The sequence below is a fragment of the Dipodomys ordii genome, unplaced genomic scaffold, assembly GCF_000151885.1.
Source record: "Dipodomys ordii isolate 6190 unplaced genomic scaffold, Dord_2.0 Scaffold2, whole genome shotgun sequence".
In the NCBI taxonomy this organism is placed as follows: domain Eukaryota; kingdom Metazoa; phylum Chordata; class Mammalia; order Rodentia; family Heteromyidae; genus Dipodomys; species Dipodomys ordii.
In genome coordinates this window covers 24,170,426-24,186,321 of record NW_012267218.1, presented here as the reverse complement: position 1 = coordinate 24,186,321, position 15,896 = coordinate 24,170,426, and the positions used below count along the sequence as shown (strand labels likewise).

Below are 15,896 nucleotides of genomic sequence, written 5' to 3'. Positions count from 1 at the left end.
GTCTCTCCCTTATCTGTTGTGCCCCTAAGAATCTATTCAAGAAGTTTCTACCTATGCCTGTAAGTTCTAATGTTACTCCTATTCTCTATTTCAGTAGTTTCAAAGTTTCTGGTCTGATGTTGAGATCTTTGATCCACTTTGGATTGCTATTAATACATTGTGAAAAACAGGAATCTACTTTTTGTTTTCTGCATATGGATACCCAGTTTTCCCAACACCAATTATTGAAGAGGCTATTTTTTCCTATTTTGTATGTCTTTGGCTCCATTATCAAATATCAGATAACTGTAAGTGTATAGTTTTATTTGTGGGTCTTCTAATCTGTTCCATTGGCCTTTGGATCTATTTTTGTGCCAATACCAAGCTGTTTTTGTTAATATAGCTCTATAGTAGAGTTTGAGTTCTGGTATTGTAATACTACCCGCGTTGCTTTTTTTGGCCTAGAATTGCTTTGGCTATTCTAGGTCTTTTGTTGTTCTGAATGAATTTTTGGATTGTTTTGTCTATCTTGGTAAAGAACGTCATTGGGATTTTGATTGTGATTGTTCTGAATTTGTATATCACTTTTGGTAGTACAGTAATTTATACAATATTGATTCTTTAAAAATACATCATATAATGCTGCTGCACTGTCCAAAATAGGCAAAAATGGTCTCCATTTCACTTTAAATACAAGTCAACATCATTAAAATAAGGCTGGTATTATATACCTGTAATCCCAGCACTTGGGAGGGTGAGGCAGGAGGATCACTAGTTCCAAGGCCAACTTGGGTTGTACCATGAGACTCTAGAAAAACATAATCCTTAAGTAGTGATTTATCTACAAGGCTCTATACATGGTTTTCCAGTGGATGTTTAGGAATTGTCTGTGGTAACAATGACTGGGAAAATTACAGATAATGGGTGAGGGACCATGAATGACAGACATCTGCTTACTAATTATTTTAGATTAGATCCTAATTCATATATATATGTATTTATATATACACATATATACACATACAAACACACACACAGTAGTTTCTGTACAAATGTAACTGTTGTATTTAGAGAGATTATGCTTTACTTTATATTTACATGCTGCATACAACTTTATTAAAAATTTATTTCTTCTTTATATATAGTTAATTGAGCATATGTATGGCACTACATTTAATTTAAAACATATAATGTATAATGAGTGTTAGTTTTGCAGTAAAAAAATGCAAGTGTTTAAAGTATTTAAAGTACAATTGGTTTGGTACCTTCTACTTCTCTGATCTTATGCCGACTTGAAGCCATGGCTCTAGTACACTGGCTTTCTTGGTATGCTTTTAAATACCAGGCATTCTTTTGGAGAAAAGCATTTGCACTTGCTTCTCTCTCTGTCTATATTCTGCTTCCTCAGATACCTGAAATGTTTATTTTCTCTATTACTTTGGGATTTTATGCAGTGAGGGCTTTTCATGAGTGAAAGCTTACCTAACCATGTTTTTAAAAATTGTACCCCAATATGTTCCCCTCTTACCTAATTTCTTTCTGACATATCATATAGCTTGCATATTTATTTCTTCACTCCCTAACACTCACTAAGACATAAATACTGTGCAGGAATTGTGTCTGTATTGTTTGTTATATCCTCAGGGCCTAGAACACTGTCTGGCAGAATCAGAAAATATCTGTCAAATACGTCAGTGAACTGCTGTTCTCATAGAGAAGAAAATGTAGCACATTCCTTATTTTACAAGCCACAATAATGAAACTTTTACAAAAACTCAAGACATAAGAGATTGATGGCTATAGAATCAAATATAAATGTTTTTGACCTCTATAATGCTAAAAAAGAAAAACATGGGTGAAATAAGTTTAACTATATAACATTAATAGGACATATAAAATGTAACATTAATAGGACAAGAAATTTATAGTTACAGGAAATCAAAAATAAACTAAAAATAGAGTGAACTAGAGTCAAAGGAAAGATGGAGAAGATTGCAGGTTAAGCCATCCTTTCTCTTCATTGTAAAGAATAATGATAAAAGTATGTAAATTAAAACTAGATAAGCCAGGTACTGGTGGCTCATGCCTGTAACCCTAGCTACTCAGAAGACTGAGACCTAAAGATCTCAGTTCAAAGCTAATCTGGGCAAGAAAGTCCACGACACTCTTATCTCCAATTTACCACCAGAAAACCAGAAGTGGAGCTGTGGCTCAAAATGGTAGAATGCTAGCCTTGAGCAAAGGAACTCAGGGATAGTACCCAGGCCCTGAATTCAAGACAATCGACGACAAAAAAAAAAAAAGACCAGACTGCAAAACTATATTATCTAAAGAAATTAAAGGGGCTGGGAAGGTGGCTCAGTGGTAGAGCGCTTGTCTTGCATGCATGAGGCCCTGGGTTCGATTCCTCAGTACCACATAAGCAGAAAAGAAAAAAAAGCCGTAAGTGGTACTGTGGCTCAAGTGGTAGAGTGCTAGCTTTGAGCTGAAGAGCTGAGGGACAGTGCCCAGGCCCAGAGTTCAGGCCCCACGACTGGACCCCCACCCCCCAAAAAAGAAATTAAAACATTACTAATGGTAGAAGTAAACAAAAATGTTTGAAAAGTGTCAATAAGGGGTAGAAAAAAAGATAGGAACAGTTTGTTCAGTTTGTTGTTTTTAACCATAGCATTTATTACTTTGATGAAAACTTTAAATTATCATCATCATATTGTTTTAAGTAATCATTCATGACTGATAATTTCCTATTTTAAAATTATACTATTAGAGTTTAAATTCTCCTTCAAATAATCAGATACCACAACTGCTCCCTAATATCATGTTCAGAAACTTAATATATATCATATCATACCATAAAGAAAATAAGATCTTAAGAGTTACTAAATGGAGCTGAATCTTCTTTGCAAAATATTGAAAAAGCACATGGACTGAAATGTTAGCACAAATATATCATCTACATTTCACAATCTGTGAAAACCTAACTAAAGTATCTCTCTCTCTCTTTTTTTTTGCTAGTCATGGGGCCTGAACTCTGGGCCTGGGCGCTGTCCCTCAGCTCTTCAGCTCAAGGCTAGCGCTCTACCACTTGAGCCACAGCGCCACTTCTGGCTTTTTTCTTTTTGCTTATGTGGTGCTGAGGAATGGAACCCAGGGCCTTGTGTAAGCAAGTCAAGCAGTCTACCACCGAGCCATCTTCCTGACCCTAACTAAAGTATCTTACTGTTTTGACCAATGACATATTTCTTTTTTAAAAATATGAAAATATATATTTATTACCAACAGTATTTAATCAGCTACACACATAATAGCAGGACGAAGTTACATTTTTTACATAGTAAAAGGTACACACTTCAGAAAAAAAGCAGGCATGAATATGTCCAAGATAATCAAAAAGCAGCAAGAAATTTCTTATTTTGAATATTGTAAACCTTTTAATATTAGTAGATGTCTTTACTTTGTGTTTCCTGTGAAACTATGTGTTTAAGAATAGAATTCTAAGGTGGGCACTGGTGGCTCACGCCTATAATCCTAGCTACTCAGGAGGCTGAGATCTGAAGATTGTGGTTCAAAGCCAGCCAGGGCAAGAAAGTCCATGAGACTCTTATCTCCAATAAACCACCAGAAAATGCAAGTAGTACTGTGGCTCAAGTGGCAGAATGCTAGCCTTGAGCTGAAGAGCTAAGGGACAGTGCCCAGGCCAAGAGTTCAAGCCCCATGGTGGACAAAAAAAAAAAAAAAAAAGAACTATCAATCTGAAGCCACCAATAAATACAAACTTAGGTACATTTGTACCCTATTTTCTATCTTTACTCCTTTTAAAACAGTAGCAGTCTTCAGTCTAACTAATTCACTTACTACATGCAGTGGTCATTCTATAAAGTTAGAGAAAGCTCCCTTTTACCTAATTCTTCTATCTATGATCTAGAACACAACAAATTTGTATTTAAGAAAGTAGATTCCCATTCCCTATGCTCTACCATTTAATAAACATATCCCATGGGGGTGAACTTTTTTTTTGGGGGGGGGTCCGGTAGTGGGACCTGAACTCTGGGCCTGGGCGCTGTCCCTCAGCTCTTCAGCTCAAGGCTAGCACTCTACCACTTGAGCCACAGTGCCACTTCTGGCTTTTTTCTTTTTGCTTATGTGGTGCTGAGGAATTGAACCCAGGGCCTCATGAAGGCAAGCATTCTACCACTGAGCCACCTTCCCAGCCCAGAATTTTTTATTTTATTTTCTTTTTTTTAGGTTGAGACTAAGAATTTCACACACTTTTCTGCCCAGGCTGGCTTTGAACCATGATCCTTAGATCTCTGCCACCTGAGTAGGATCACAGGTATGAGCTACAACCAGCTAAATAAATATTTTTTTTCTTTTTCTTTGTGTGTGTGTGATTTTGATTCTTGATAATTCAGAATCCTTATATTATTTCAGGATTTGTATTTTAATCAGAAATTATCTCATTTGTACTGATTCTCAAACATACAGTATAACTTACCTAAATATAAAAAGGAAAATATTGCTAATTGCAATATATTTTTATCATTTAATTCTATCAATGAAGCAGAATCTGAAAAATCTTTATTTTTTGGATGACTCTCTTCAGTTATTCTAATTAATAGAATGTCACAAACAATTTGTCAGTTCTTTTCCACATAGAAATTTATTGAAATAACCACTTTTACCTTAACTGGGAAGCTACATTTTCCCGTGCGAACCCCTTCTTCATCTGTCTGCCACTGATGTGGACGACTGGCTTCTGGAACATAAACATCTTTCTTTCTTCGAAAACTTTGCCGTAGTTTGTTCATTTTAATTTTTATAATCTGTAGATACAGAAAAAGAAGTACTTTTAAAGTTGTTATCTTCTTATATATTTAATATTTTGATTTAGTAAAAACATAAACAACTAATGTCTCTAATGAGAAGTTATGGCTTCTGAAAATGGAAGATATGACATGTTACATACAGACTTAACAATTTGTGAAACATTCTAAATACTTTTATATATTAGTAGGAAAAAAATCCAAAACATTGGAATTTTAGCTTACAATTAGAAGATATTGTGAAAAGTAGAGACTATCTTTATATAAAAATGATATTTTATGCCAGGTGCAGGTGGCTTATTCCTGTAATCCTATCTACTCAGCAGCAGGCCGAGATCTAAGGATAGCAGTTCCAAGCCAACCTGTGCAGGAAAGTACATGAGATTTTTATCTCCAATTAATCACAGGAAAAGCTGAAATTGGTCCTGAGCCTCAAGTGGTAGAGTGCAAGCCTTGAGCAAAAAGGAGCTCAAGACAGCACCTAAGCCCACAGTTTGAGCTCCAGGGCTGGGGGGAAAAAAGATGTTTTATAAAGAAAAATTTAAACATACTCAAGGAAGGAAAAGTTGTACTAGTACTAAAGTAAGCTAAAGAAATTGTATTTCTTGGGGGCTGGGAAGGTGGCTCAGTGGTAGAGCACTTGCCTTACATGCATGAGGCCCTGGGTTCGATTCCTCAGCACCACATAAGCAAAAAGAAAAAAGCAGGAAGTGGTGCTGTGGCTCAAGTGGTAGAGCGTTAGCCTTGAGCTGAAGAGCTGAAGGACAGCGCCCAGGCCCAGCGTTCAGGCCCCACGACTGGACCCAAAAAATTAAAAGAAAAAGAAAAGAAATTGTATTTCTTGTAAGCAGTATGAAAGAATTTAATTTTATACATACTTTTATACTCATTATAATAACCTAATGAGGAAGTGGAGTGTAGCTCAAGTAGCAGAACACTGGCCTTGAACAAAATTGCTCAGGAACAACACCTAGCCCTGAGTGCAAGCCTTACAACCAGCAAAAATAGTGATAATCTAAAGAAAGTATGACAAAGGTTTAATTCTCATAATTAACTCTATGTGTCAGCTATGTGTTTTGTTACTGTAAGATGCAACATTTAAAGTACAGCAAAGCTGGGTGCCACTGGTGGGTCATGTCTGTAATCTTAGCTGAGATCTGAGGATCCTGGTTTGAAGGCAGCTCAGGCAGGAAAGTCCAGGAAACTCTTATCTTCAACTAACCAGAAAAAAGCCAAAACTGGAGCCATGATTCAAGTGGTGGAGTACCAGATACAAGTGTAAAAGCCAAGTAAGAAGTCAAGATTGTGAGATCAAGCCTTGGTACTAGCATATAAAAGAAATCACAAAACTACAGAGAAATAAGACCTAACTGATCAGAATCAAGGAAACATTCAAGAAGTAATGAATAAACTTGATAAAGTATCATTTTATAAAGCAAAAGTGCAAAATGTAAAACAAATTCTGGGGGCTGGGAGAAGGTGGCTCAGTGGTAGAGCACTTGCCTTGCATGCCTGAGGCCCTGGGCTCGATTCCCCAGAACCACATAAGCAAAAAGAAAAAAAGCCGGAAGTGGTGGTGTGGCTCAAGTGGTAGAGCGCTAGCCTTGAGCTGAAGAGCTGAGGGACAGCGCCCAGGCACAGAGTTCAGGCCCCACGACCAGACTCCCCCCCCCCAAAAAAAAAACAAATTCTGCATTTTTTTTTCAAAATTAAGGAGCATGGAAGAACTTAAGAACTTCAACTAGCTTCAAAGTGATCTTAACTCAAAAACGATGTGACAAAGTTATAAAAAGGAATCATCTCTGTCAAGAGTGTTAATTCTCACATAACATCAATGAAGAACGAAGGATCTGAGAAAGTCTGGATGCCTAAGAAAAATCATTTTGTTATTTAAAAATGCTTAATACTATAACAGAACTATTACCAAATTAGCTAATTTACATAGACAAGCCAATCTTACCACACAACTTAGGCAAAAAACCCAAGACAGATGAATGCAAGAATTATTGGGTTTTCTAAAAATTGAATTTAAGCAGATCACTCATTTCTAAACTACCTAAATAAGAGTATACCTTAACCTAGAAGAGTTCCCAAAATAATTCCATAACATTTCTTGCAAATATATCCTGCTATACTCTCAAATCACATTTTAAAAATATACATGTGGTGGATAATGTGGCTCAGTAATAGAGCACTGGCTTAGCATGTGTGAGGCACTAAGCTCAAATCTCAGCATCTCTAATAATATTTTTTAAAAAATCACAAATACAAGAAAACAAAAAGCACCCATGTCCTTGCTCAAACAGGCATTCTCAGCAAAAAGCTTTGACAGTTCCTGTCTTCATTTTTCCTCTTGGCAAAGACAACTACTCATTTGGTCAAGTCAGATCCCTGAAAAAAATCCCTTCATTCACTCTTTCTCTAGCCTACAAAACTACTGATTTTAAGCCCTTATTAAATCTTTTGAACGCATTCCTAGTATTTCTTTCTTTTTAGGCAGGGTCTTGCTTTTGCCCAAGCTGGTCTTGGAGGCTCAATCCTTCTTACTAATAGAAGCTCCTTAGTAGTGTGGCTCTGGGATTACTAGCCATGTCCTACCTTGGTGAACTCCTAGTACTATGATATTAACATGTTTTTGTTTAAATTACTGCAAACTCTATTAGTTGGTGTTTTTGCTTCCAATGGAGCTCTATTCCAATATATTTTCCTAATTACTGTCAGAGAGCTTCTTAGAACATAGAGGTGATCTCCAAACTACTCTACTTAAACCTCAATTGGCTAGGTGCCAATGGCTCACGCCTGTAATCCTAACTACTCAGGATTCTGAGATCTGAGGATCATAGTTCAGAGCCAGCTGGGGCAGGAAATTAACCACAAAAGTTATCTTAAAAAATATTTCAAATTAACCACAAAAAGCCAGAAGTTGAACCGTAGCTCAAGTAGCAGAGCACTAGCCTTGAGCACAAAATCTCAGGGACAAAGCCCAAGCACAGAGTTCAAGACCCAGGGCTGGTAAAACAAACAGACAAACAAATAAGTCTCAATTGCTTTACATCACCTTCAAAATAAAGTCCAAATAGCTTACCACAGAAAACAAGTTTTTTTTTCATCTGCCTTCTCTTATCCATCTCCATTTACATGCTAAACTCCAGCTACACTAAACTACTTGCAGTCCTCCAACAAAGCATGCCCTCTTTCAGGGCCTCCGTATATGTTTCTCCATCTGCCTTTCAGAAAGAAAGACCTTTCTCTGTTTGTCTCTGGTTAAAGAGTACTCATTTTTAGAGTCACCTCAGGTGTTAGTCTCTTGAGGGAGGGTACCATCTTGTTTCTGACCAGGGATCTTCCTTAATTGGCTGCGGTTAGGGCCTTTCATATGACTCCCACTAATTTTTTACTGATGTCTATTACTGCTCTCATCAATTCTTAGAACAATTTCGATTTCCTTATTTGTAAACTCAAGTTTATTTGTTTAATGGTACCCTTGTATCATAACACAGTTCCTGCTATTAATATTGTATACTGTAAATTTGAAAAAAAATAAAGACAGCATAGACCTGCAACACAGCAGAAGATAATAACCAAGTAGGAAAAGTCTACACACCCAAGAGTAGAGGACCATCAATCTTGGAAGAGACATTAATGTCCTAGTAGTCCAACTTCCTATTGACAAAGGAACCACTTGACAATTTCCCTTAAGGAAGACACCAACTATGTCATATATAGCCTGATGACTTTCCTCTTAAGAGAGGAATCCAGTAACAATTGATCGGCTGGGTAAGGAAGAATTATGGAGATGTGTCAGGAATAAACCTTAGGATCTGCTGCTGTCATAGGTAATCCTAGGAAAACCAGATATGTGTGCCCCTGATTCTTGTTTCCATATCAGTTCTATCATAGAATGGAAGAAAAGTGTAGTACATTCCACAGTATTTATGCAGGAATTAAGGAGATTTATCTTCACTTTTACCCTTGTTAAGTTTGACGCACTTCTAGGACTTCCAGGTTAGGTTCAAGATGAAGAGTCTCCTGAATGCTAGATTAAAAACTCACATCAGTTTCTGTTTTTGTTTTTTAACACAGTCAAGTATGAAATTTTGGTACATCTTTGTTGTTTCCCTTTCATACACAACCATTTCAAGTAAAAAGTTGTGTCAATAATCACAGTAATTTTAAAATCAGCTATGGGCTGGGAATGTGGCTTAGTGGTAGAATGCTTGCCTAGCATGCATGAAGGTATAATGTGTATCAATGGAGCCAAGTGTTTATCATGAGGATAAAGCAGCAGGATCGTAAGTTGCAAGCTTGTCTCAAAAAAAGGAACAAATTGCAGAATTTCAATGTGATATATTAGTGAGCTTTAGATTCCAAATTTGGACTATTTCTGTTAAAATAAAAGCTTTCTTAAGAGGCATTGTTCAGTAACTCTATAATGATACAAGACTATATATATTTTTACCTTGGTTATTTACATTAGGATAGATTACTTGGAAAACTGTAAAAGTCTAAATCTTTTAGAAGTATGGCTGACATGCTGTGGGTGTGGCTCACGTAGTAGAGCACCAGCCTAGCAAGCAGAAGACTGAGTTCAAGCCTTTGTACCACTAACAAAAAAAGTACAGTTTAAGGATTCTGGGAGCTAATCATTATACACTCCAAACAAGAGACACTAGTCTAATGGAATTTCTCCTAATTTACATGTGAAAGATCATCCACCTGAGAATGAAAGACATGTTGAAAACAGGTAGAAATTATATGAGATAATTTCCCCTCAAAAGGATCATGTTGCTGAAGACTCAGTCCCCAGCTGGTGATGTTGAGAGGTGACTGGATGTAACTTCATTATTGGACTAGTATCTTGATGAGTTCATAACTGAACTCATTTCTTCTCCTGGCTCCCTACTGTGAGGGGAGTAGCTTTGCTCTGCCACACTCCTCCCCATCATAATGTTTTGTATCACCACAGGCCAAGCAATGGGGCCAAGTGACTACAGACTAAAACTTTGAAACCAAAGCTCAATAAATTCTTCTTTTCCCTAGTTGCTTAAATATTTTGTTGTAGCAGCAAGATGGGGACTAACACGGTATTCTCATTTTAAGGAATATCTAAAAAAAACAAACACAAAAACAAAACAATAAGCAACTTGAATATTGGTTTAAATAGAATATTAATAGAAAATAGGCTGGGCACTAGTGAATCATGCCTGTCATCCTAGCTAGTCAGGAGGCTGAGATCTGAAGATTATAGTTCAAAGCCAGCCTAGGCAGGAATGTTCATGAGACCCTTATTTTCACTTAACAACCAGAAAACCAGAAGTGGCACTATGGCTCAAAGTGGTAGAGACCTAGCCTTGAGCAAAAGAGCTCAGGGACAGTGCCCAGGCCCAAGTTCAAGCCCCATGACTGACCAAAAAAAAAAAGGTAAACAAAACATACACACATTTTATGAAAGTACAGAAATAATAAGCACAGGAAATGAAGTGCATTAGTAACTTGGAAAATGCAAATCAAAGTACAAAGAGCATCATCATACATTCATAGGAAGACAAGTTGGGACAATTATTTTTGGAAATTAGTTCAGCACTAACTAGGGAAGTTGAAGATGTATATAATCTTATAAATATTAATTTCATTTCCAGGTACACATCCTATAGAAACTCTTATACATTTGCACAAGGAGTATACAATCATGCTGTGTAAAGTAACAACAAACCCATAACACCAAGAATATCCATTGACAGAAAAAAAAATACACATTAGGTTACTACCTGCCAGTAAAAATAAATGAGCCAAAGATATAACCATCAACATGTATGAATTTCACAAACATTATGGTGGGGGCTGAATACACTGCAGAAGAATATAGTATGGTTCTTTTCATGAACAATAATTACTGAAACTCAACGAATACTGCCTGTATACCAGGAATTTTTCTAGGCCCTTTGGGTACTACTCAAGAAATCTCCACAAGAGTTCTATCAGGTAGATTCTATTTTTAACCTTTATTTCACAGAAAGAAGGGTGCAAGCAAAGAGGTGAAGATAAGTAATTTGTCCAAATCACACAGTCAGTAAGTAGCAAAATTTCCTCATATCTGTGCTCTTAGAGCCTGCATTACATTGTATGCTTCTCAAAAATACATAACATGAAACAATATGTTTGAAGATAGATAACAGACAGATACACAGATAAATATACACATCTTTTTCTATATATATATATTTTTTTCTTTTTGGGTCCGGTTGTGGGGCCTGAACTCTGGGCCTGGGCACTGTCCCTCAGCTCTTCAGCTCAAGGCTAGCGCTCTACCACTTGAGCCACAGCGCCACTTCCAGCTTTTTTCATTTTGCTTATGTGGTGCTGAGGAATTGAACCCAGGGCCTCAGGCATGCAAGGCAAGCGCTCTACCACTGAGCCATCTTCCCAGCCCCTACATCTTTTTCTATAAATCAACCATTCAGACTTTTAGTAAGATGGAAAGTAAGTCACTTAAGGTCTTTTGTGGAATTGAGAATAAAGATAGAAGCACATAAACACATAAATTCCTGTAATTATGACACATTTAATGAAAAACAAGAAAAAGTTGTAAAGTTTAAGTCTGAATTTTACTACAAAAGTTATGTATAAAAAATTACTATAAAGAGATTTACTTAGCTGGGTGCTGGTGGCTTACACCTGTAATCCTAGCTGCACAAGAAGCTGAGATCTGAGGATCACAGTTCAAAGCCAGCCCAGGCAGGAACATCTGTGAAACTTTTATCTCCAATAAACTATTCAGAAAACTGGAAGTGGTGCTGTGGCTCAAGTGGTAGAGCTCTAGCCTTGAGCTGAAGAGCTAAGGGACAGTGCCCAGACTCAGAGTTCAAGCCCCATAACCAACAAGAAAGAAAGAGAGAAAGAGAAAAAGAGAGAAAGAGAGAGAGAGAGAGACAAAGAGAGAGAGAGAAAGAGAGAGAGAGAGAGAGAGAAAGAGAAAGAGAGGGAGGGAGGGAAGGAGGGAAGGAGGGAAGGAAGGAAGGAAGGAAGGAAGGGAGGGAGGGAGGGAGAAAATAAATTTACTTAGTACAGACAAAATTAAAATGATCCAGAAGCTTCTAAAGGACACTCAGAATAATGGGAACTATATCCCTAATTAAGGAGACTAGCTGGGCCTACTCTCGATTACTCTGTTATATAGAACAGATTACAGCTGGGTCTAACTTTAATTTACTCCATTTTGTAAAGGAATAGTTTTGACCTAAGCTACTCTATTTTGAGTATAAGTGCCAAAATAATGACTTTTCATTCTCTCTCTCTCTCTCTAAAACTGGGACCTCAACTCAGTAGCTGTGGTTTTTGCACATTGGCTAGCACTCTACCAACTGATCCATGTCTCCAACCTTGTCTTTACATGTTGTTTATACAAGTAAACAACATGCTAGTACACCACCAGATACAAACTGATACTTTATTTGTGCCAGTGAACAATTAAATTTGTAAACATATCAAATCATATCTAAAACACTGAACTTAAACACATAATCTTATTAAATACACCAAATGTAATTCCCTCTCATCTGGATCATATAAAAGGAGGAAAGCTTAACACAGTGGCAAGGTGGCACATACTGAACAGCTGGTAAAAGCATCATAGATGACAGGCATTGAATTCCTGAATCTGTCCCAGACTTTAGCTCAGTACAATGCCTTTGACCCCATCCACTCAGACCCAGTAAGCTTGAGACCTCAGTGCTTGGAATCAGCAGGGCCTGATCTAGTTTGGTGTATCTAACCACCAGCAGTGACTCTCTTTTTATCTGTATCAACTCAAGGCTTTAGCTTTCAACAAGACCTCTTTGAACTCTGAAAACAAACTCTTTCTCAGCTTTTTGTACTGTATATATCAATGTGAAACAACATAATATGTGATCTCTGAGAGTTAATAATTAACAAGAACAAAAAAGCCTGCTTGCCAGAGGTTTAGGGCTATCAAGCAAAATCAGTAATACTTGGTAAATTAATGTTAATGAAATTGATATAGCTTGTAAATATACTATTAGTCAATAAATTCTGACTGTGGAAAGACACACATGAAAATTTCAATATCATCATTTAAAGCAAGCATATAGCACATGCTTTTTGGCTAGGAAGATTAGCACAACTTTTACTTTGCTTTTTTGGGAACCATTTGCTTTTTTTTTTTTTTTTTTTTGAGTTGGTCGTAGGGCTTGAACTCTGGGCCTGAGCTCTGGTCCCTCAGCTCTTCAGCTCAAGGATGGTGCTCTACCACTTGAGCTACAGCGCCACTTCCAGTTTTCTGGTGGTTTATTGGAGATAAGAGTTTCACGGACTTTCCTGCCCGAGCTGGCTTTGAACCGTGATCCTCAGATCTCAGCCTCCTAAGTAGCTAGGATTACAGATGTGAGCCACCAGCACCTGGCTTGAATTCAAATTTTTGAAATATCTTGTTTTATTAATTTAGAATATGATTATTAATTTACTTAGAACATGTTGCACATGGTTCAAGCCATGTACTTTATTTATGCCAGTAAGCAATTAAATTTGCACATATATCACATCATATCTGAAACACTAGACTTGAACACATGATCATATGAACACACAAAATGTAACCCCCTTTCACCTGGAGCATATAAAAGTAAAAACCATGTGCAATAAGTCGTGAATAGAGGTTTACTGTATAGCATAAACTGAAGGAACAGAACTGTACAATCATCTATACTATTCAAATTGTTCTTAATTCTCACTTTTACTGTTTTCCCAACAAACCTGGCTGAATGTGCATATACAGAATTCCATTGTATACATAGTTACAATTCTATTCCAAAATTTTACAAGGAAAATTACAAAAAGGGAAAAGAATATGTAATGACTGTCCATCTGTCAAGAAAGAAAAGTACCATTTGTTCATTCACTCAAAACTAAGTTAAAATACCAAATACCATCAAAACATGCTAGACTATTATTAAGCACAAAGATTTTTAAATTTTCTTTGATTTGATATCAATAATAATGCTTTTGGGGGTTGGAGATATAGCTTAGTTGGTAATAATAAATAATGCACTAATAATGCTTTTGAATTTTTTTTTTTTAAAGCCAGTCCTGGGGCTTGAACTCAGAGCCTCAGCACTGTTCCTGAGCTTCATTTGCTCAAGGTTAGCACTCTACCACTTGAGCTACAGCGCCACTTCTGGCCTTTTCTGTTTATGTGGTACTGAGGAATCAAACCCAGGGCTTCATGTATGCTAGGTAAGCACTCTACCACTAGGCCACATTCCCAACTCTGACTTTTGTATTTTTATGGTATGACTTTTTTTTTTTTTGTCGGTTGTGGGGCCTGAACTCTGGACCTGGGCGCTGTCTCCCAGCTCTTCAGCTGTAGACCAGCGCTCTACCACCTTAGCCTCAGCCCCACTTCTGGCTTTTTCTGCTTATGTGTGCTGAGGAATCGAACCGAGGGCCTCATGCATGCAAGGCAAGCACTCTACCACTGAGCCACCTTCCCAGCCCCGACTTCTGTATTTTTAAACATAGCATAAATATCAGTATGCCAATATAATAGTAATTTCTATGTGTATCATCAAAGTCTCTTTTTAATTTGTACTATTTCTTATTATATGTAGCTTGTTTTTAAGATTTAGGGTAGAGGTATGGCTCAAGTGGTAGAGTGCTTGTTTAGCAAACTCAACACCTTGATTTCAAATCTCAGTGATGGGGGAAAAGGAGAGAGACTTAGAGTAAAGGGAAAAAAAATTTTTTTTTTTTTTGGGTCTGGTCGTGGAGCCTGAACTCTGGGTCTGGGTGCTGTCCCTCAGCTCTTCAGCTCAAGGCTAGCGCTCTACCACTTGAGCCACAGCGCCACTTCCGGCTTTTTTCTTTTTGCTTATGTGGTGCTGAGGAATCAAACCCAGGGCCTCATGCATGCAAGGCAAGTGTTCTACCACTGAGCCACCTTCCCAGGCCCCAGAAAAAAAAAATTCTTGTTTAACCAAGTCAAGTAACTGAAAAAAAGTAAGGGACCCTAGTCTCCCATTATGGTCAAAGGAGTAGAGGTAGGCCCGTTCCCTACTCTTTCAATTCTGGATTATATACTGGTCTAATTAATAAAATTAGCTTAACAAGAAATAATTCATAAGTAAGTTGTATTATAGGTACAGGGCTCACCAAGGTTGCAAGTGGTTCACACCTGTAATCCTAGCTAATAAGAAAGCTGAGATCTGAAGATTGCAATTTGCAGCCAGCCCAGGCAATCAAGTCTGTGAGACTTTTATCTCCAATTAGTCACCACTTCTAAAGTTACTTTACAAATAGATTAATGTCAGGATACAAAAACAAAGGGTTGGTATATATTTGTAAATATATTCCTTCTCAAATGTTACATTTGATTCAGCTTGAATACAAACACAATTTACAGAAAATGTGAAATGTATATAGATCAACTTAAAAAAGAAGAATAGCTTATATATGTTAGGGCACACCAGGAACTCTACTATCTTCTGTTAGAAAACCTGTATTTACAGTATGGTCAAAGAAAAAAATTTACATATAGATTAGTCCAAAAATTTTCCATGGCTAAAACTAAAAATTACTTTGTTTCATTAGCTGTAAGACTAGGAATTTAAAAACAAAAACAAATTAACTTTTGGCTGTCATTAAGACTGGTGTTTGAAAACAGAACCAAGTCCCAGTTTCAATGTCCTAATTCTCTAGTTACATACCACTCAGCCCTGATTACCATTTAGACCCCATGTTCTCAACCAGAGAACCACAATAGACCACTATACTTCATTAGGTTTAGCAACCCTTTAAGATTACGTACAAACTTGGATGTGTATACACCTGTGTACTTTCTGGGGTCCAGATTCATCAGAATCTCAAAGGATTATTTAATCATAAACAATTTACCACTGATCTAAACATAAGTCCATGATTCGACTTTAAGGTTTCTACTTTATGAATATTTTCATCAGCCTGCTTATCTACAAAATTCCTATTTGTTTTGATACAGAGTTTTCCTATTCATTCCTTTAGGATAGGTAGAGCTTCATAAAATGAACTCCTATCTATTTAAAATGGCCACTGAAGTTGGTTTCA

The 15,896-nt window shown here is 37.0% G+C and overlaps 1 protein-coding gene across 1 annotated transcript in view; it reads right to left on the bottom strand.

Moving 5' to 3' along the window:
- The window catches only part of Numb (numb homolog (Drosophila)), a 137,361-nt gene that overhangs the window by 68,328 nt on the left and 53,137 nt on the right, over positions 1-15,896 (bottom strand). Inside the window, exon 3 of the mRNA XM_013013562.1 lies at positions 4,662-4,802. Within this exon, the coding sequence (XP_012869016.1) occupies positions 4,662-4,787 (126 nt within the window). The 5' untranslated portion in view covers positions 4,788-4,802. The remainder of the gene's footprint in view (positions 1-4,661; positions 4,803-15,896) is intronic.